At 44.5% G+C, this 22,247-nt stretch overlaps 1 protein-coding gene across 1 annotated transcript; it reads left to right on the forward strand.

Moving 5' to 3' along the window:
• Positions 1–869: 869 nt before the first annotated feature.
• Positions 870–21,123, forward strand: LOC310688046 (NADH-cytochrome b5 reductase 3-like). The gene is made up of 9 exons (XM_083464116.1): positions 870–990; positions 9,872–10,003; positions 10,644–10,716; positions 12,149–12,255; positions 12,565–12,694; positions 14,264–14,347; positions 14,468–14,553; positions 17,769–17,868; positions 19,006–21,123. Exons 1-9 carry the CDS (start codon positions 970–972, stop codon positions 19,176–19,178), a joined length of 906 nt encoding a protein of 301 aa, XP_083320242.1. The 5' UTR covers positions 870–969; the 3' UTR covers positions 19,179–21,123.
• Positions 21,124–22,247: the final 1,124 nt, after the last annotated feature.

A 22,247-nucleotide genomic window follows, 5' to 3' on the forward strand; every position in this document is an offset into this window, starting at 1 on the left:
TCTCCCCAGGGAGGTTTGCCTGGCACTTTTAGATGCCAGATCAAAGCGTTCCTCTTTAGCCAGCCCTTTGGCTGATTAACATTCTACTGCATTTTATATGTGTTGTGGGGGAGGTGGGGTTATTGGTTTGTTTTTGTTCTTGTTTTATGTACTTTGTGTTCTCATTTTGTACATTTATGTTGTGCACTGCCCTTCTTATGAATATACATATAACATAACATAATGAAGTTAGTTGTGACAACTTTCTTCAGAGAGTGGCACTTATTTCTGAATGAAACATTGCATAAAATTGAGGCGCGCACTGACATCTCTGATTCAGGTAAAAAAGTAAAGGGACCCCTGACCATTAGGTCCAGTCGTGACCAACTCTTGGGTTGCGGCGCTCATCTTGCTTTATTGGCCGAGGGAGCCGGCGTACAGCTTCCGGGTCATGTGGCCAGCATGACTAAGCCGCTTCTGGTGAACCAGAGCAGTGCACAGAAACACCATTTACCTTCCCACCGGAGTGGTACCTATTTATCTACTTGCACTTTGACGTGCTTTCGAACTGCTAGGTTGGCAGGAGCAGGGACCGTTGCGGGGATTCGAACCACTGACCTTCTGATCAACAAGCCCTAGGCTCTGTGGTTTAACCCACAGCGCCACCTAATTCAGGCAGCGAACTCCAATTCCCAGCAGCCCCTGCTAAGCGGGCACGCCCTCCCTCCCTCCCTCCCTTCTTTCCATGCGTAAAGAGCTCCCTTCTGGCTCCTCCACAAATCAAGGCGCAGTCGGTATCCAAGCCCCGCCCGCCGCTTCTTCCCAGCGAGTCAGGCTGCGACATCCTTGTGATGGACGGGCCTCGGAGGCAAATGGGCGCGCGAAGGAGGTGCGCGCGCGCGGGGGCGGGCGGGCGAGAGGTTTCTGGGCTGCGCTCTTTGCCCGCTGCGTTGCATCTCGTGGCTGAGGCGGCGGGACCCGGAGGAAGCCATGGGGGCCTATCTGAGCACCGTAAGTACCCTCCGGGGGTCTTTCTCCCGCGCCTTGCAAAGCGCTGCTCCCCGGGCACCGGCCGAGGCAGGGGGCGCCCTCTGCAAATGGCAGCCCGGGGGGGCGCGGGCGCCTCTTCCTGCCCCGCTGCGCCCGGCGCTGCAGGTTCCCGCTGCGGACGCTCAGCGCGCGTTTTGCAAGGGGCTCGCCTGGGCGCCTTGCACGGAGAAGAAGCCGGAGGGCAGCAGCATCTTCCTTCCCTGCACGTTTCTAAGATGGTCAGAAGGCGCTGCTTGGAGGTTGCTGCGCGTTTGCAAGGGGAGGGGGCGGAAGGAGGGAGAGATCCCCCGCGCGCGCACCTCGTGAGTGCATTAAGAAAGAGAAAAAATAGTTGGGGGGGGAGATCGAGATCGAGAGCGGACTGGTATGCAGAGAGAGGCCTGTTCTATCAGCTGCTCCGAAGCTTGCAGGGCGGGGTTTGTGACTCATCGTGCTTTGACAACTCATAGGAAAAACACTCCAGACTTTCCTGGCGATCACCACACTGGAATAGAAAAGGCTTTTTGCCTTCTCTCTGTTGCTAGCCATCAGCAATGGATGGTTTTTAAAGTTATTTATAGAGCTTTGAATCTTTTTTTAAAAAAGGGGGTGTGCCTAATGTACTTTGATGTGTATATATAGACATCATAATGCTGACAGTATATTTTGCGTTATTACATTTTGGTGAGAGGCAGTTAAGAGAACATTATGTACCCCCAGCAACTTCATCTAAAGAAAATTTTGTTTAAGATCAATAGCCCAATTCAGTACATGTTTAATAACTCTTGGCAAGTTGTGTTTTACTCCCAAGTAAATCTACATTGCGTCAGTAGTGATGTAGTAGCACTTACTCTTAAGTAAATATGCATAATGTAGGGCTGCACATCTTGATGGTTTTTAATAGCTCTTACTTTAGCCATTATCTTATTTACATTCAGTGGATTTTTTTAACACATAATTGGTGCCTTTGGAAAGTGAGCATAACAGAAGGCTAACTGTCTTGCTTACAAAAGCACTGCAGTCCTTGGAGAAAAGTGGTGGAGCACATGTTTTGCAGGTGCAACCCCTGGTAGGCCTTGCGCAGCAGGATTAGGACAGACCTCGATGAAATGCAGAGTCAGGCTATGGAGCAAGTTGGACCAAGATCAGAGGTATTTTATCTCTTACCTCCTGAAGAAGCAGTATACAGGAATGGCACAAATGGTGGCTTTGGGAAGGAAGACCAGCCACACTCTCTTCATCCACCTGCAGATCTCTGAGGTTCCTGCTCCCCAAGAGGGGCCTGGCTCCATCCATTGCCCAGAGAACTGCATGCTCCCATACTGTTTTGTATTATTGCAACTTGTAAATCATATTGAGGATTATTCAGTCAGAAGGCAGAGAATTAATCTTCACAATTCAGAGAAGGAAAAGTTACCATCACAGTTCACAGTAATGGGGTTTAATAACTGATCTCAGGGGTTGTTTGTGCATCAGCTCCAGGGCAGATATTTTTTGGTGACCTTTGACGGGGTTGTTCTGGAACACCCTGTTTTGGGGAGCATCAACACAGTGCTGGTCATGAAGGTTTCTGCTGGCATAATGGGGAGGCCACAGCCTATAGAATGGGAGATCCACAGCATCCTACAGACTCTCAGCCCACCCTCCCAGGGAGCATAGGATTACTTATGTATTCCTTTAATTAACTGAAATTAAACATTTACCAGATCTTCAGTATAGGTACTTGATAGGTGATCAACGTGGCGCCCTCCAGATGTTGTGGACTCAGCCCCCATCAGTTCCAGCCAGCTTGGCCAATGGTCAGGTGTCAGGTCCAGCAACACCCAAAGGCTGCCACATTGCTTTGCCTGTACAGTAACACACCACAAGCAAATTATTTTCTGAGAAATAAACTGCTGTAGCTCCTCAGCCATCACCATTTAATATTTGTCCTCAAATATTAATATTAAAATTAAGACTGAACGTTCCATAGAACAAATGGGCACTTATATATAAGTACAGTAATTCTCTTTGTTTTGATTCCGCCTGGGTCTCTCTATGCTAGAAACTTGAGTTATCATTATTTACATCTCTCATAAACATTTTCTGTGTCTTTTGAAGTTCTACAAATCAGAACTTAACACCACCACTTAAAACTTGGTTGAAGAGATGGGTGGTGTCTGGAGAAATTTAATTGGGTACTTCTGTATTGTTTAACTTTCCAATATATATTGTGAGACAACAGCGTTTTCATGAGAGTTATAAATCCTTGTGTAGCCTACTTGCAGTGGATATAATATAGCAGGCTTCCTCAACCTTGGCCCTTCAGATGTTTTGGGCCTACAACTCCCATGATCCCTAGCTAGCAGGACCAGTGGTCAGGGATGATGGGAATGATAGTCTCAAAACATCTGTAGGGCCAAGGTTGAGGAAGCCTGTAATACAGAGTTCAGAGGGAGCACTGTAGCTTCCCATGTATGCGGTTCAAAGTTTTCCATCCTGCATGTTGGGGGCTTAGGCTCCAGGCAGCCCCCAAAGGGCCCACCGAACTTGGCAGGTGAGCAGGAAGGGGCCCGTAGCTTAGGACGGGGTGTCAGAGGCGGGATGGCAATTCTTTTTGCCTGCCTTGCTCCTTATGCTACCCTGAAGGCCACCAGCCTAGAGCTTAGATTCTAACTCTCTGGGCTCTTGAGTGGTTCAGAGAAGCTTGCTGAACTTCACAGCTGATACAGATAAATTCCTATTCAGTTTGTTTTAAAAAGCTAAACTAGGTCACACAATTGTATAAAATGAGTGAGACACCAAAGTTGCAATATATATGTGTTGGAGGAGTGGCACCTTCATGAAAGGGAAGTGTGTCTTCTTGATGGGCTACGGTTCTGGGTTCCTCAAGAAAACTACAGACCCCCACCTGGTCCCCTTCCCTTCCCATCACCTCTGTTGTTCATCTTCCCTTTCCTTTCCCTCCCTACTCCTGGCTTCCAGATTTCTCCTCCTCCTCTCCTTGTAACTTTCTGCTTCCTCTCCCTTCCAAGTCACAACTACTCTTGCATTTTTCTGTTGATTCTTACCAGCAGCTCTCACTTTCGTTCCTAGCTACCTTTAAAATAGCATTTCAGCATGATTCAGGAAGTGACTTATTCAAGGCAGCGAGATGGTTGTTTCTGCCTTCCTTGTAGTTGTGTGTCTCTTCCTCTGCCCTGCTTCACTCCATTTTTCTACTTCCCTTTTCTCTGTTCATTAAGTAGTCAGTAGTGGGAGAAAGTGAAAGAGAAAGGCAGCTGAGAACAGGGCAAGAGAGTGGAGATCACTGCTCCTTCCAGTCTCTTTTCTTAACCCCCACTGTGGTTTTTGCTGTCTACCTTGGCTAGCCTCTCTGGCATGTCCAGCAGCTGAACAGCAGCATTTTAAAGCCTCCTGGTTTTGTGACTATGTCCCACTGTTCTCTGGCTACTTCCAGCCAGCCAGTTCCTTACCCCCTCGCTCCAGCGTTTTCCAAAGGACTGTGCTCCGGGGCAGCTGAGCATGCATAGCCTCCATTGCTATGTGTTGGGAAACCCAGCTGGATGTGCGGGGTATAAATAATAAATTATTATTTTTCTTTTTCTTTTTTGCCCCATTAGTTTTGATCTTTAGTTAGCATTTTGCTTGTACTTCTGCAAACCTTGGGGTTTTCCTGAGACATTCCTCTTGTTTCTTGGTGACTGCTTTGACTTTCTCTCATATCTTTATGTATCCCTGTCGGTAACCTTTGCTTCCTCAAATCCGCCTGAGCTCCCTGTTCACCTTTGATGTCCCCTTGTGTATTGATGGCTCTGTATGAGGACTACATTACACTGAAAATAAGTGTGTCCTTTTTGTAATCAGCTGGATGTATAGAAGGAAAGAAAAAGATATAGAATATATCAGTTATGCATGCTAGATATTAGCCACATGTTTGTAGGAGAAAGGGTTCCATTGCAGAAGTGGCTTGGGAGGGTTGCATCAGTTTGAGACATTTGCAAGACATGGTCTGTTGCAGTTGGCTTGACAGGAGGAACTTGCTGTTTTCGTAGCAGGCATTGTTGGCGTCTTCTTCCCACCATTTTCCCTCTGGCCAGTCTAACTGAATTCCTCAGAGGGCTAAATCTGAATGTGCTGCATGCTGCCAGTAATCCATAGCTGACCAAGGTCCTGGTTAAAGGCTTTGAGAACAGAATGCTAACTGCTCTGCGTTTGTTTCTTAAGAAGACTAAATTCCAAATGAAGGGAGAGAAGCCATATCGCTTTTTCTTCCTTGACAATAATATTCTGATGTTTGAGATGTTGAACGTCTTCCAGGAAACTGATGCAAATATTGTGTGTGTTTTTTGGCTTCCTTCACTGGTTCTTGGTCAGGAAGAACTACTAATCTGGAAACTTCAGCTGGTGGGAATGTGCTGCTTATTCTTTTAACTGAATCTCATGAGGCTCTTAAACAAACTGATTCCATGTAGCAAAACACACATGCCCTCTTCATTCATAAAACAGATAATATAGTAGCAGTGCTTGAAATTTACACAATTGTATTTTATTTATGTTTGTTTGAAGTATTGGTCATCCAGCATCGACTCAAGAATCCCAGGGTGGTTTTTAAGCAACAGGTTTATGTGTTGTAAGTTATGTTGTTAACTTGGAATAACTTGGAAGTGCCATGATACCATATCACACATTTTACTTGCTAGACACAATGAAGGGGCTTGGGGAGAAACATATTTAGAATTGCTGCCATTTGTAGCAGCCATGCAGCTCATGCAACAGTTTGTTGTACTCTTAGATGTTCCAGTAGGATCTTAAGATGTTAACCATGCCTTGGTTGTCACGCAGGCTGCAGTGCTAATCCAGTGGCAATGGCTGCTTTCCCTGCCTTATGTTTGAGAGCCTCTCAACAAGAGGATAAACCAGCAAGAATGGATAAAAAAGTCATTGGCCATTCAAAGTTGACAAAACAAAATGGTTCCTCTGGCTTAAAATTTGAATCATAGAGTTGGAAGAGACCACAAGGGCCATCGAGTCCAACCCCCTGCCAAGCAGGAAACACCATCAGAGCACTCCTGACATATGGTTGTCAAGCCTCTGCTTAAAGACCTCCAAAGCAGGAGACTCCACCACACTCCTTGGCAGCAAATTCCACTGTCGAACAGCTCTTACTGGCAGGAAGTTCTTCCGAATGTTTAGGTGGAATCTTCTTTCTTGTAGTTTGGATCCATTGCTCCGTGTCCGCTTCTCTGGAGCAGCAGAAAACAACCTTTCTCCCTCCTCTATATGACATCCTTTTATATATTTGAACATGGCTATCATATCACCCCTTAACCTCCTCTTCTCCAGGCTAAACATGCCTAGCTCCCTTAGCTGTTCCTCATAAGGCATCGTTTCCAGGCCTTTGACCATTTTGGTTGCCCTCCTCTGGACACGTTCCAGTTTGTCAGTGTCCTTCTTGAACTGTGGTGCCCAGAACTGGACACAGTACTCCAGGTGAGGTCTGACCAGAGCAGAATACAGTGGCACTATTACTTCCCTTGATCTAGATGCTATACTCCTATTGATGAGGCCCAGAATTGCATTGGCTTTTTTAGCTGCCGCGTCACACTGTTGGCTCATGTCAAGTTTGGGTCAACCAAGACTCCTAGATTAGATGGTAAAGACAGCTGAAGACGCTGTATCGTTGGCTCTAGTTGGGCAGCCTGGAGAAGGTAAGATTGGAAGAGCATAGAAAAGCAGTGCCAACTCCACTAGCCTGAGAAGTGGTTGACCCAGCCTCTGAGACTATGATAATATGTTGGGGGTGGAGTGGTAATAGTTTCTGGCAGTATAGCATAGAATGTTACTTGGACCAGGGACTACTGGATTGGAGACCCAAAATTGGATGCCATGTCTGTTGCCTAAACTCCCTGCAGGAAAGGATTAGAACAAAAGTAATAAAATTTAAATTGTATCTGGTTTTCTGGGAGAGACAGGCTCTAATGGGTCACAAACATAGAGTGGTTCACTAGTATTATGCGCAAACGCACCATGTCAACAAGACTGTGGTCAGAATATTGACAGAGAGCTCTCAACTTGTCTTTTTCAATGGGGCATTCGGAATAAGAGTGTTTTTATGTTCTCCTTAAGAACCTCCTGTATTAGTGATTAATTAACGTTAGTGCTAGCCCTGGGAATATCTGATATTGCGGCTAGAGCAAATTGATATTTTTTTATTGCTTCAGCACCATCAAATGGTGCTCTGGATGAAATATATGTCTGACTTGGTGGAATTAATTTCAGCTTATGTGCCCTGATGTGTACAGGGTAGAATAACAGAATGGTAGAGTTGGAAGGGACCCCAAGGGCCATGCAGTCCAACCCTCTACAGTACAGTACTTGCAGACTAGGAGTCTGACTACATCCTCTCTACATCCGTGCCCAGCAGAGCTAGTGAAATCTAGCCTGGCGAAGAGAGGAGGGTTGAGCAGTCCAGGGGGTGGTGAGCGCTTCATTGCATAAGGGGTAGTTGCTGCCTCCATAAAGGTAGCCACTCAGGGGCAGGGGGAACGGCTCTGGACTTAGTAGATTTTAACAGCTATTACCCAGTTGCAGATACCTCCTTTTGGGGGAAGGTGATTGAGGGAGTCATGGGAGAATAACTTCAAGCATGTCTGGATAGGATCTGGCTGACGAGAACAGGGCTTTAAATGTGGTGATTCCAAGGTCCTGTCTTCAACGCTGCACCCACAGTTAAAATAATCTTATATAAAATAAATTGGGCCACTTGAAACCGTATTGGTCCCACACCAGGACAGATAAAGAGAAGAAAATTATCTTCCATTAGATGAACTGGGAGAATGAAATATTGCAAGATACTGAACTTCAGGGTCGTTGTTTAGAAATGTTTTGGGGTTTTTTTAAGGAATACTAAATTACAGTACTGTAAGATAGACTGTGTGCTTCTAAATCTGCAGCACCTTTAAACAAATCATTCCATGAAGTTTGTCTGTTGTATGTGGGGATATTCTCTAGTTCCTTTCCTTTCTCTCGTTTCATGATGACAGATTATCTCTCCTGCCCCTCAGCAGTATCTTATAAGGAATTATAAACCACTAAGGTCAACCAGGCAGTTAGATAAGTTGCCATCGTGTATAATGTTCAAGAGTCACTCATCCAAATCTGAGAAAGAGCTTCCCTTGGAATGAAGAGTGGAAACAAGTTGGAGCAGTCCAGCTGCTCTAGGCTCCAAGTCCAGATCTCATCTTCTGAGAAATGCCTGCTAGCCCTCAGATTACTTCTTCAGAGGAGAGCAGTGGCAGGGTCAGCCCACCCATGAGGCAAGGTGGGGCAGCCATCTCAAGTGGCAGAATCCACAGGGGCAGCAGATCCTGATGTGGATCTTTATTCCCCTTTGTGCCTGATGTAGATCTTCACTCACGCTTCTTCCCTGGTGGGGAGGTGGGAACCATTCTGTGGTTCATCTCAGGTGCTGAAATATCTTGGGCCAGCCATGAGCAATTGCGGCAGGACATGGTGTCAGTCCACCTGAGCAGATGGAGATACAGTCTTGACCACTGTGCATCTTTCCCTCAGAGTGGCCTTCTTATAAAACTGGTTACTGAATTATGGATAATAATGAGCAGCTTGTTACATGATGCACAGATATCTTACACTTGATATTCATACAACTTAGCATATACCCACAGATGCCCTCCTTGTGTGCATTGCTGTAAGTTAGATACTGTGATCGAGTCACACGCAGCTTCACTTCTCATCCTGTATGAGCTGTATTCATTCATTTATTTATTTATTTATTTATTTATTAAATCCATCCAAGTTATTTTTAATTGCATCCTTTTGTATTGTGCAAGTCCATAATGTTTGTTTGTGCTTAGGAAGTTTTGATCATTTCTTGACCCTTGGCTCTGATTCTGGCTCAGAAAAGCAAAAGTCCTAGTTAACACAAACAAGACCTGTGTTTGACATATTTACATCATGGCTGCATAATTACATCCACCATTTGTTTTTTAAGGCAAGCTGCTGGTTCATAGCCCATAAATGTTGGCTAATAGTTAGGAAATCTATGTGTGTGAAATATCAGTTGGGAAGATATGCAGCATGCACACACATTGCGCCGCAGGGAGGGATCAGGTGTGGATGTATGTGAAAAACAAGGGCTGCTGGTTGGGAAGAATCAAACAGCTATGAATTAGCAGACTGTACCTTGGGGATTTGGTGTGCGGTGGTGGATCTCCTGTTTGCTTCCATTTGTGCTAGCATTTTCATTCCCATTCCCTCTCCCTCTCAATGTATATAGGTGGGTAGGTAGGTAGGTAGGGAGATAGGTATTCGTAAATAAAGCAAATATTTTAAAATGCCATAAATCTCCTATGTGCTCTTGGCCAGCTAAACACAGGCACCTGTTAGAAGTAGGAAACTTGCAGAACAAATTACATTTGTGTGTGTTGTTAGCTTCATAATATTTGCCAGAATGTTTATGAGTGTGAGCTGGGAAATCCCCTTGGCCACAAGTTCACTACATGGCTTTAAATAACCCTCCGTTTTTCATGTTCCAAATATTGGCACAACTCATGGGGTTATTGCAAGGGTTTGTGGAGTATTGGATGTGAAGCACAGGACTCTAAAAGCCACTTACCTTCACAGTACAGAGGTGCTATATTTTACTTCATCCCTCAAGAAAATAAGGATTACTTGAACTGTTGTTTTAAAAGGAAAATTATAATATATTTAATGTCTTATGTATTGCTTTGTGATATTATGCTACTAATGTGATGTTACTTGCTATTTTATTTTTTATTTTGCTCATAAATGTTTACTGAAGTGGGCTGTTCATATTTAGAGTCATGGTAGTGATACTGTCCTTTCCCTTTTTGTGTTGCAGTTGGGAAGAGTTGCGCTCTCTCCAGTATATTTCGTGATCAGCTTGATCATGAGAATTTTCTCTAAGCCTCTGCCTCCCATTACCCTGGAGAATCCAGATGTGAAATATGCTCTGCGACTGATTGACAAAGAGGTAATAGTCACCTTAGCTCAATTTTCCCTCTTCTCCCCCTGCCAAGTTAAGATAGAGAACAAAATGTACCAGGATTCCCAAACAATCCATGGAAAACTGAAATGTGTGTCTCCCACTATCCTTATAAGCATGCATGTTTATTTTCTAAGCGAACAGGCAGTTCTGAAACATGGCTTGGCGCTGTCATCTAAACCACCAAGCATCTTGGGCTTGCTGATCAGAAGGTCAGCAGTTCGAATCCACACAGTGGGATGAGCTCCTGTTGCTCTATCCCAGCTTCTGCCAACCTACCAGTTCAAAAGCACACCAGTGCAAGTAGATAAATAGGTACTGCTGTGGCGAGAAGATAAATGGTGTTTCCATGCGCTCTGGCTTCCATTACGGTGTCCTGTTGCGCCAGAAGCGGTTTAGTCCTGCTGGCCACATGACCCAGAAAACTTCTGTGGACAACCCAGATCCCTTGGCCTGAAGTGAGATGAGCACCACACCCCATTGACAAGTTTGACTGGACTTAACCATCCAGGAATCCTTTTCCTTTACCTCTATCTTGGTTATAAATATATGTGGTAGAAGAATGTATAATACTCAAGCATTTGCGCCTCCCTTCAAAGAACTGACTTGCCTGCTGTTCCTTTTTCAGGAGATCAGTCATGACACAAGAAAATTCCGTTTTGCCTTGCCATCCCCAGAACACATTCTAGGCCTTCCTGTTGGTATGTTTTTATTTGAAGAAAATGAACACTTTTTGCAGTGCATCTATCTACCTGTCTGTCTGGGGGTTTTGTGTGTGACATTTGGTTGAATTGTGGGGCTTTGAAAGGAAAGAGCCTTATGATCAGCCCGCCCACCCACTCCTGTACTAAGCCTGTGGCTACGTTTCTCCATTGGCAGATGGAGTACAGCTCAGGGGGAAAGTATGATCTTTTAAAATTGTCACAGCACCCAGAAATACTGCTGCATCACTGAGCTAGATCTGGATCTGGTCAGTACATGAATGGAACATCTCCTGGGAGCTCATGGCTTTAGTTTCAGTATGGAAGGAGATAAAGTCAGAAGGCAATGCCAACAAGTGCAAGAAGAGTAGCTTTCAACATTCCTGATTCTTTATGGATCAGTGTTTTTCTCCTGGAGAAATTGAGTCTTTTATACATTTAGCTAATCGGAAAGATGCCCCCATCTTGCTCTTGGGACACAAGTGGTGGTAAAGGCAGAATGGTACTGTGGCTTCCATTGTCTTCACACAACTAGTTTAAGGACTTGATGAGTTGGTTTACTATAGCCCCTCTGTCTCTGGTTGCAACACAATTTCTTTTCCTTCTCTGGTGTTGGGATGATTTGTCCAGGAGAACAGTTGTACTGTTCATCCACCTCTCTTACCACCTGGGAGCAAGTTCTAACATCTGAGCTTGCAGAAAGCAAAAGTATCACAACAAAGCCACTTGTTAGTCTAACTTGTTAATATTGCCCACAGATTAACCATGAAAATAGGTATGGCCATATAGATAGTACTTTGTGTTATTGATGTGTAGTATGACCATGGGGAAAGTTATCCATTCTGAATACCATAAAACAAGAAGAGTCAATTGTTGGTCCACAGGTCACATTCTGTTTAGTTGATACTCCTGAGGACCTTGGGAAAGTGTTGGAAGAGCCAGAGAATAGTCTCAAGGTCCATAGTTTAGTTCTTCTTGTGCCTTGTGCCCACCTGGGTAGGAGACCCCCTTGGGGCTCAGTGCAGATGTGGGCCATTCTGGTAGCACATGTCTACTGAGAAGTAAGACCCATTGAGTTCGGTGGGACTTAACTCCCAGGTAAGCAAGTGTAGGATTGCAGCCTGAATTCTATGTGTAGGAAAGAAGTACAATAAATTCTTGAGCTGGCTTTATACTGTAAATGTTAAATTGAAAATGTGGAGAGGGTAAGTTGGGAAATCTTTAGTTGTGGATCATTTTTTAAGAAAAATGAAGCTCCACAGATGCTTTGCTGATTTGATCTAGAACGGCCATAACTTAACATAGCATTCTGGGAGAGCGTAGAGTGGTACCAAGTATGCTAAAGGGATGCCAATATCAAGGAAAATGTAAGCATGTTCTTTAGTCTCTTCAAAATATGATGTATTTTTAAAACTTACTCATTTACCTCTAGGGCAGCACATCTACCTCTCTGCAAGAATTGATGGGAACCTGGTGATTAGGCCCTACACACCAGTCACCAGCGATGAAGACAAAGGTTATGTGGATCTTGTTGTGAAGGTAATGGCTGTTGAGAATGATCGCTTCAGGGCAATAAAGCAACAAAATTTGAAAAATCTTGTGACACTCCGTGAAATATTCAGTCTGATTTGAAACCCTCATGGATGGCCCCTATACAGCCATATGCTTGCAGTGTGGTGGTGAAACTTTGTTGATAATTAGTCTAGATTTGCAAAGGGTGTGAAGTGAGACATGTTTCTTATCCTTGCATTGCCCACATAGAAAATCTTAAAACTAATCTGATATATACACTACTATTGTTTTTTTGTTTTAAAGCTATCGTTTTTCTATTCTTTCTCTTTTAAATAGATATATTTCAAAGGAGTTCACCCAAAATTCCCTGATGGAGGGAAGATGTCTCAGTACTTGGAAAACCTAAAAATAAATGACACGATTGAGTTTCGTGGACCCAGTGGACTGCTTGTCTACAAGGGGAAAGGCAAGACTGGTTTTTATAAATAGCATGGGCTCATAAGAAACATCTCATTCCTTATATTCCATGGGTTACCCACATGTTGCACTTCAGATGTTGTTGGAACTCCAGCTCCCATTATCCCTGACCATTGACAAAGCTGGCTGAGACAGATGAAAGCTAAGAGTCTTGCAATATCTTGTTGGCTGGCCCTGCTCTATCCTATTCCTAACTTCCTCTTAAGTGGAATAAGACACCAGTTGCTTTCTTAAGGAAAGCCGGCAAAACAATAAACATGCTTTTAAAAGAAAAGGAAAAACCAAACACTTTGTGCTAGCAGCAGAGTAAACTGGATAATTTGGCCAGATGGAAAGAAAGTGAGAGGGTCTCCTACACGATGGAAGATGTGCAGAATAGGGTTGTGTGGGGAGTGTGCTGCAGGTGCCGTTTGTTACAGACTTGTAACTCTCTGCAGGGAGTTCTTTGTGCACATTGGAGCCCATTTGATACTCTGAATGGGGCCAATGTGCATATAATGGCACACAGCAATACTTCAGTCATTACTGAACAGGGATTAAGAACATCTACTTCCTAAATCAAAGCAGAATTACCAGAGGAACTCTGGTCGCTTTCAGATAGCTGAAGCACAATTTAGTGCTCATGTGCTGTGGTGTCTTGAGCTCAAATGTGTCTCCTCCCCTTGCTTGCTTGCAAGAAAAGAACTTGCCAGCCGTAGCAGAAGCTATGCAACCAGTTTCCTGGTTCAGAATAAGGCTAGTATTATTACAAGCCATGATGTGGTTGGCATCTGTCTATCTCGGGAGACAATGGAGTGCGCCTCCGCGGGCAAAGTCAAACTGTTGCATTAGCAGCCCTGAAGTGACCTCCCTGAGATGCAAGCCTGGGCAGTGTCCAGACAACAAGACCTCCCTCTTGGCCTTGCTGATGTGGTCCCAAGGAAAGCAGCAATATGTTTGGCACCAGCTTGTCAGTCGGAGTGGCCGGAAGGAGGCGCGCAAGGAGCCATCTTTCATATTCTTGCACATGGAGGGGGAAAGAGCGCATGGGCCCAGCTCCTGCTACAGCACGTTCTCTCAGTGCTAAACCCTGGTAGCGCTGTGCCTTCATGCAGCCCCTCTAGTAGAAAGGTGCAGGGATTTCAGTAGTAAGTAAAGCACCACAAGAATTGTGGATTCTAATGGGAATTCTAGCAGCTGCCTTCACTCTTCCTATCACCCTGCCTTTTCTTGCAGAGGAGCACTGGATTAGGTAATGAACTGGTTGGCAGCTCTCAAGATAGCATTTTCCCTAGCTTATGTTTATTTTCTCATAGAGGGCAGCAGAGGGTCTCTTCCTATTCTGCTGAGGCAACGGGGTCTCTAGATGTTGTTAGACTCCCGCTCCCATCATCCCTGGCCATTGACCGTGCTCACTGGTGCTGATGGGAGTTTCTGTGTAGCAGCATTGGAGGGCCACAGGTTGCACATCTCTAGGACAAGGTTTTCTTCCTCCAGTCTCCTAGTTAAGGGTGGGGAAATTGTGGCTCTTATCAACTTCTGCTTCTAGCCATAAAACCACTGTTTGATGTTTCCACAGGCGTATTTGCTATTCGTCCTGAAAAGAAATCTGAACCGGTTCTTAAACATGTCAAATATGTGGGGATGATAGCAGGTGGAACAGGTACAAAATAGATTGTTTGCTATCTTTTGTGTATTGAGTTTGTTTGTGTTCTCTAAGATGTGGCTTTCTTTCTTTGACTCTGCTGTGGCTGATTTTCCTCCCCCCCCCCTTTCTCTAAAGGAATTACCCCCATGTTGCAGCTCATTCGGGCTATCATGAAGGATGAAGAGGATCCCACCATTTGCCATTTACTCTTTGCTAACCAGGTAAATAGATGTCCCTATTTTTATTTTTTTGTGGATGTTACTCTGAAGGAAAGGCAGGATTTTGGCAAGGCTAAGAAAAGCAAGGTGGTGGTGTTTTTTTAAAGGGACATATTCATTGATGTTCAGTGCAATCCTACACGTTTACTCAAGAATATATTCTATAATTTACATAGGACTTTACTCCCACATAAGTGTGCATAAACTTGCAGCCTTATATCCCCCCTTTTTGTACTGCACAGAACAGCTTGCACTGGGTTCCCACAGTGTTCCATCTCAGAAGGTTTCTGGACTCCTCCTTGGCTTCAGCAGTAGAACTAGGTCATGTTCCTTCAGACCATGCCATGGGCCAGGAGTGGGAATCTTTGGCCCTCAGGATATTGCCAAACTGTAAGCACAACCAGTGACAACGGGAGCGGTACTTCAGTAATATCTGGAGGTCCAAAGGTCCTAGATCAACCTTGAGTTTCCAGACCTTGTTGGCCTTACAACTCTTGGCCAGTAGATGAGATGATGTAGTTGAAGTGCAGCAACATCTGGGAACACAAAGTTGGGGAAGCCTGCTCTAGACCAGGGTGGAGAACCTCAAGCCCAGGTGCTAAACGTGCCCCTCCAGGCCTCTCTGTTGGCCCTGGGACTGTGCCCCGGCTGCATTCTCTGCATAGGCCACATCATTTGCTAGTGGCACCATTTCACATCTTCAGTGCTTTTGCCTGGATGGAATGTGCTCTTGAACTGTGAAAGGAGGCCTTGCCTGAGTGGAGAGAGGTACACAGAAATCTCAGCCTACCATGCAGAGGTAAAAGTTGCACTCATTGCTCCACCTAATCTTCACTCAGACCCCACCCAGCGTGGTCATGGCCCACAGAAGGCTGCCCACAAGACAGGGTTGCCCTTGGACTGAAAGTGGTTTTCTACCCCTGCCTTAGATCTTTTGTATCCTTGCTGACGTGAAGAGACTGAATCTAGTTGTGATTTGTGGTGTTTTCATACTCAGTTGTGCTTGATGTCTGTATTGGGATGATATATCAAGCTACATGTGTTGTTAGTCCATCTTAAATCTTTTTTACACCAAATTAAAAGTAGCCCCAGCACTAAGTAAGTGTGCCCTTAAATTGCAACCTATCCCCAATAAACTTACCCTAATTTAGTTTTCTCCACAGGGTGATTTACCAATTTAAATCCTGTAACGTAACCTTCATTGATTTTTAATAACGTGCTTCTGTACCTCCAAGATTCCTTCTGCATTATTTACCCTCCATTATTTACCCAAAGCATCTGCTTTGAGATAATCCCATCCAAGAATAGCTTTCTTTTGATAGAGACAGCTCCAGAAATATGTGTCTTCTCCCAACAACAACAGGTGCAGATGAATCTTTCCTTGTAACCCTAAATATAGCCTTTTGTTTTGTGCCAAATTCCTTTGGATGGGTAATATTGCTCCCTTTCATCAGGCAGTTGCTCTAGTCACTTGATCATTTGGGTTGCTCTTTTTTCTGCACTTTTTCCAGCTCTACAAAATATGCATGTACTATATACAGATGTGCACATCTATATTATATTGATGAGCAACTGATGTGTGCCTAGCTGCAAAAGATACTGACGCTGGGATGGGAAGAAGCCATGTGATATTTATGCGGCTTTTCTGTAAGGAGTTCCTGTCCCCTCAGAATGACTTGTCATCATTAGCCTTCCCTGAATTCCTTCTGGCTGGCTAGAGGAGGCCTCTCCAAGTCACAGTGCACCGAGCTGAAGGGAGCCCACCAGGCAGAAACCAAGGCCTGCCTGGAGCTGCCTTAGAATCATAGAATGATAGAGTTGGAAGAGACCACAAGGGCAATGGAGTCCAACCCCCTGCCAAGCAGGGAACACCATCAGAGCACTCCTGACATATGGTTGTCAAGCCTCTGCTTAAAGACCTCCAAAGTAGGAGACTCCACCACACTCCTTGGCAGCAAATTCCACTGTCAAACAGCTCTTACTGTCAGGAAGTTCTTCCTAATGTTTAGGTGGAATCTTCTTTCTTGTAGTTTGGATCCATTGCTCCGTGTCCGCTTCTCTGGAGCAGCAGAAAACAACCTTTCTCCCTCCTCTGTGTGACATCCTTTTATATATTTGAACATGGCTATCATATCACCCCTTAACCTCCTCTTCTCCAGGCTAAACATGCCCAGCTCCCTTAGCTGTTCCTCATAAGGCATCGTTTCCAGGCCTTTGACCATTTTGGTTGCCCTCCTCTGGACACGTTCCAGTTTGTCAGTGTCCTTCTTGAACTGTGGTGCCCAGAACTGGACACAGTACTCCAGGTGAGGTCTGACCAGAGCAGAATACAGTGGCACTATTACTTCCCTTGATCTAGATGCTATACTCCTATTGATGCAGCCCAGAATTGCATTGGCTTTTTTAGCTGCCGCATCACACTGTTGGCTCATGTCAAGTTTGTGGTCAACCAAGACTCCTAGATCCTTTTCACATGTACTGCTCTCAAGCCAGGTGTCACCCATCTTGTATTTGTGCCTCTCATTTTTTTTGCCCAAGTGCAATACTTTACATTTCTCCCTGTTAAAGTTCATCTTGTTTGTTTTGGCCCAGTTCTCTAATCTGTCAAGGTCGTTTTGAAGTGTGATCCTGTCCTCTGGGGTGTTAGCCACCCCTCCCAGTTTGGTGTCATCTGCAAATTTGATCAGGATGCCCTTGAATCCATCATCCAAGTCGTTGATAAAGATGTTGAATAAGAACGGGCCCAAGACAGAACCCTGTGGCACCCCACTAGTCACTCTTCTCCAGGATGAAGAGGAACCATTGATGAGCACCTTGTGTCTGGTGTGTCAAGAGTCTTAACAGACGAAACCTGAAGAAGTGTCCCTTATGGTGCTTTGAGAAAGTAGAGGGTTATGGGCAGGGCTGAACATCACTATATAATTTCTTCCGACTTCTGGCATTATCAAACCATGATATCAAAGTCGATGGCATGCATCACAACTAGACCTGTTTTGTTATTCCTTGCTACCAAGAGTCCAGTCAGACCTCAAACCATAGCCTCATGGAAAAGTGCGGTGAGATGACAGCTTTCAAATTTACGCCCGTTACTGAACTTCCTTCTTCATTTACTGGTTTGGGAGTGGCTTTTACCTAGTCTTTTAAAAAGGTTTGTACAGTGGACAGCACAGAGCTACAAAAAACCAACAAACCTGTTGCTCCTTTTTTTTCTTGGGCAGACTGAGAATGACATCTTGCTACGCCCAGAACTTGAGGAAGTGCAGGCTCAACATTCAAACCGTTTTAAACTGTGGTACACGTTGGATAGAGCACCTGAAAGTAAGTCCCTTATTCCATGATGGTTATTATCATCTTAGTTGTCCATCTAAAAATATGTTTGTATCTTTGCAAATTTATGTATTGTACAAGTACACCTGTTAAGTGAGCTAGGATTGGTGGTGGCTCGGTGTTGAGTGCATGCAAGAAAACTCCAGTTTGCTGCGACAAATGCCAGGAAAAAACAGACTTCTGTGGAAAATGTCTTCCAACTGTAATCACAGAATTGTAAGCTGGAAGGGACCCAGAGGGTCATCTAGTCAAGCCTCTGCAATGCAGGAATCCTGCCCACAGCTATCCCTGGGTGGACTTGAACCACCAACCTTCTGGTTAACAGCCAGATGCACTGACCCATTGCACCACTTGAAGACGATTGGAAATTCATGATGTAATAGAGATGAGTCAATGTTTGTGACTAACAACCTTTTTAAAGTTAGTTGACAATAACTTCGTGCATTAGCACAATGACTCCTGAATATGTGAAGAGGCTCATTAGAAATGGGTTTTGGGTAAAATGAAATTTCTGCCTGCAGCGTTGGACTCATTCATACATGCTCACGATCACCTGGTTCACAAAATACAGTGAGCCCAAACTATGGCTTACTGAGACAAGAACAAATATGGACTAGTGAGGAGAGAGCTTACTCGTGAACTGTTCAGACAACAGTTCAGTTAAACCTTGGCTTAACTCAGTGTCGTGTGTGAATCAGCCATTCTGTTCTTCAGCACCAGCATAGGACTTTCTCCGCATTGACTGGGAATTAAAATCTTCTTCAGAAGCCCTTCTCTGGTATGCCCTCCCTTGGTAGTAACTACAGAAAGGGCCTCTTCGCTGGGGCACAGGATTTCCTCCGTGTGTGTGCTCACCTGATTCCTTATTCGTCATTTTAGGGACTAGACAAGGTTTGCCCTCTTAGGCTTTTAATGGCATTTAAGCATTGTATTTGTTCTTACACTAAAACAACAAGAATTAGACAGTATTTGATTTTTAATCACCTTGAAGCTGCTTCTTTTTTTTGACAGCAGAATAAAAATCCATGAATACAAAATGTATATATGCATTTATTTTCTTTGGTGTCTATAGATACTACAGTGTCTCATTTTTAAGAGATAACTTTGATTGTGGTCTTTCCTAATTAGGTTGGGATTACAGCCAAGGATTTGTGAACGAAGACATGATCAGGGACCACATGCCCCCGCCCCAAGACGACGTTCTCATCCTGATGTGCGGCCCCCCTCCAATGATTCAGTATGCTTGCATTCCCAATCTGGATAAATTGGGGTATTCCAAAGAGATGAGATTTGCGTACTAAAGGGGAATGGAAGCATGATAAAATCAGAATGTGTAAGTGGGGGAAACAATGGATGGAAGTGCAGGGAACAAGGCAGAAAAAGTGCCTGGGGCCTAGAGGTGTGAAGCTGCGTTCAGAGAGACGGCCAAACTCTCTATACAAGTTTGGTGTCTTCTTATTAGTGACACGCTGAAAATTCTGTAATGGATATCTGTGTTGTATATGGTATCTTTAGCTTCGCTATGCTTAACAAATCTGTTGTAAGGCCACTGGATTAACTCTTTCACAATAGATAGGCAAAATGTAGCTGGCCTCTTGCGTCACCAAAGAGTTTCTTACTGATACAGCAGGCGTGCGTGATATGCAACTGTCAAGCACGCTTGTGTGAAGGAAGAGTTTTCTTGTCACGAAGCTATACAACGAGCAGTTTAAGCATAGCTGTATTAAATACACACTGATCAATAATTGAAATTTCATTATTGCCTTTATTTGAAGATTGGTGGTTTAGCCAGTTTGGGGGCGGGGGGAGTGTTGCTTAGTTAATGAAAATACATTGGAAACCTCTGTATATTGAGAACACACAGCTGATTTATTGTCTCACTACAGAGCAACGTCTTCCTTGAGTTTCTCTTGCTAATCATTCCCAAGCAAAGCTTTGTACACAAGTGTTCCTTAAAATGCTTCCAACCTTCTTTAGTAGTGAAGTGTGTAAAACAGCCCAGTGCTAAACACATTTCCATGGAAATAAGTCCCACTGATTTTTTGAAAATGGTATTTCAGTTGTAATTGTTTTTGGGATGTCGGTCACCTTTGGAATGCTGTGGGACATCGGACAATTACTTAAAGCTCTAAGTGTGTGTCGTATATATCTTCTTAAACTAAGCTTTACAACTGCCAGAAGACGACTTCTACAGATTCCTGAGAGATATGCGTAATACCTATTAACTGCAGAGGTATCGTGTGCATTTTAACTAATCTTTTTATATAGATCTTTTTATAAGTTGCTAAATAGCGTTGTTAAATAAATTAAAATTCTGTGGCCAGATTCCCCCCAAAATTAATTCCACTGTGTGTGTGATGAGGTCTCGCATTCCTGAATGAGTAAGTTCTAGTCTCTTCCAGATGTCCTTTTTTTTTATCTGCATGGGGTACTATCCCACTGCGACATTGGGATAAAAAGCCACATTGAAATGAAGGGAAAACTCTGCAAGCTGCAGCTCCTCTTGGGTGTCTTCTAGTTATTTCGGGGGGGGGGCGGATTGTGCATGAACAACTTTTGGCAGACTCATTAAAACTAGAACTGCCGCCTAGCATCCCTCCCTGTGCTTGTGTAATGAGTGTTTGCGGTTTCTCCTTCCACCTAGAGAGAGCAGGCTCCTGGGTCTACTTGAGCATGCTTCTGTCCTGTCCTGTATGCTGATTCTAAGGCTTTTCTATATCTTGCCCTGAAGCATCCTGTGGGTTCAGTTGATCAATTCCAGGACTCCTGTGTGGCAGTACCATACTTGCCCTTGTTGGGAGTGTTTTGAGGAACAAAAGTAAGCCACTACATATATTTGCTGAAATCTTTTGAGAAGGGAGTGGGAGGGGTTGCAGCCTGATGGAATGCTAGTCAGGTGTGCACAACTTAGGATCTGGAAAGTGCTGGTGGAAGAGCAAGAGGCTGAAGAAGATAGAACAAAACATTAGAATGGTTTTACTTCTGTGTGTGCTAAATTCCTTGACTGAAACAACTCTTGCGGCAGAAAATAAGCAAAGTCCATGTAACTATCTTTTTGCTTAATATTTTTGTATATCACTGTGGGCAAAAGGAACCTTAACTTTTTAATAAATGTATTATTTGAGGTGTTGAACAGCTCTGGCTCGCCTCACACAAACTGTTCTGTAGGACACATCCTACCTGTTCAGCTATTAAATTTTCCAACTGCGACGTGGTAGAAATAAAACTTTTTTTGCTTATCGTTTACTTATTTCATGGATGTCGTTTTACCTTAATGTTGGACTAAATGCTTTAAAAAAACAAAAACCAAAGGTGAAATAAATGTTCTCTTACATGGCTCACAAAAGAGAACACAAAACAATAATAATAATTTATTATTTCTACCCCGCCCATCTGGCTGGGTTTCCTCCTGGGCGCTGCATCCAGCAAGATAAAATAATAGAAGAGTTGGAAGGGGCCATGGGGGTCATCTAGTCCAATCCCTGGCAAGGCATTGAGTCCCATGCTCTACCAACCAAGCTAAGTCAAGAAGTCAAACATATTAATTCTGTAATGATGGGAGATTAATTCAGCAACAGCAGGAGAGACCAAGGTTGCTTGCAATGTGAACCACCCTAATGAAAAGCTCTAGATCACGGGTGTCAGACTCAAGGCCCGCGGGCCAAATCCGGCCCGGCAGACCTCCTCATGCGGCCCGTGTAGCCGCTGCCGGCTGCCAGCGCTTTTTTTTTATTCTCGCTTTTTTTTTAAGGAGAAAGCTTGTGTGTATTCATTGAGGGAAAGACCGGGGCGGGGGCGGCAGCACCGCACATTCAGAGAAAAGGAGGACTGCCTATTTGGCTGCTGCAGTGCCGCCTCTTCACTTTAGCGCGCAGAAGGCGAAGCTCACGGGAGTCCGGCTCACGCCTGCTTAGCGGCTCGCTCTGCAGAGCTCTGATTTCTAAAGAAGTCTCGTTCCTCCCAAGGCACGTGCTCACTTTTTGCAGAGAGGCAGTTGCAAGGCGAGGAAAGCTCCTGGTAATCATAAAAATCCCATAAGGGTAATTAAATTGGGATGGGGAAACTACTGTCGCAGGGTCTATTGTTCAAGAAGTGGCAGTTTAAACTATTTGCAGGCTACCGATCCACATCAGCCGCTAACGCAATGTAAGGAGTTTGTGGATTGGTCTGAACGTGACCATTTGTGCTCTGCGTGACCATTTGTGCTCTGCGAGCAACCCTCGCTGGGGAGAGGCTGTTTAGCGCAGGAAAGACTCTTGCCTTAACCCTTGCAGAGCCGTTGCTAGTCAGCCGTACTCAACCCTGGGAAAGACTCTTGCCTTAACCCTTGCAGAGCCGCTGCTAGTCAGTGCCTGGCAGTGCCAGGCTAG

The sequence above is a fragment of the Podarcis liolepis genome, assembly GCF_965112155.1.
Source record: "Podarcis liolepis genome assembly, chromosome: 10".
Classification (NCBI taxonomy): Eukaryota; Metazoa; Chordata; class Lepidosauria; order Squamata; family Lacertidae; genus Podarcis; species Podarcis liolepis.

Excerpts from the sequence above, each read along its gene's own strand:
- LOC310688046 (XM_083464116.1), top strand. The coding sequence starts at position 970 with ATGGGGGCCTATCTGAGCACC. Across the intron at positions 10,717-12,148 it reads CATTCTAGGCCTTCCTGTTG|GGCAGCACATCTACCTCTCT; the intron begins GTATGTTTTTAT and ends ATTTACCTCTAG. Across the intron at positions 14,348-14,467 it reads GATGATAGCAGGTGGAACAG|GAATTACCCCCATGTTGCAG; the intron begins GTACAAAATAGA and ends CTTTCTCTAAAG.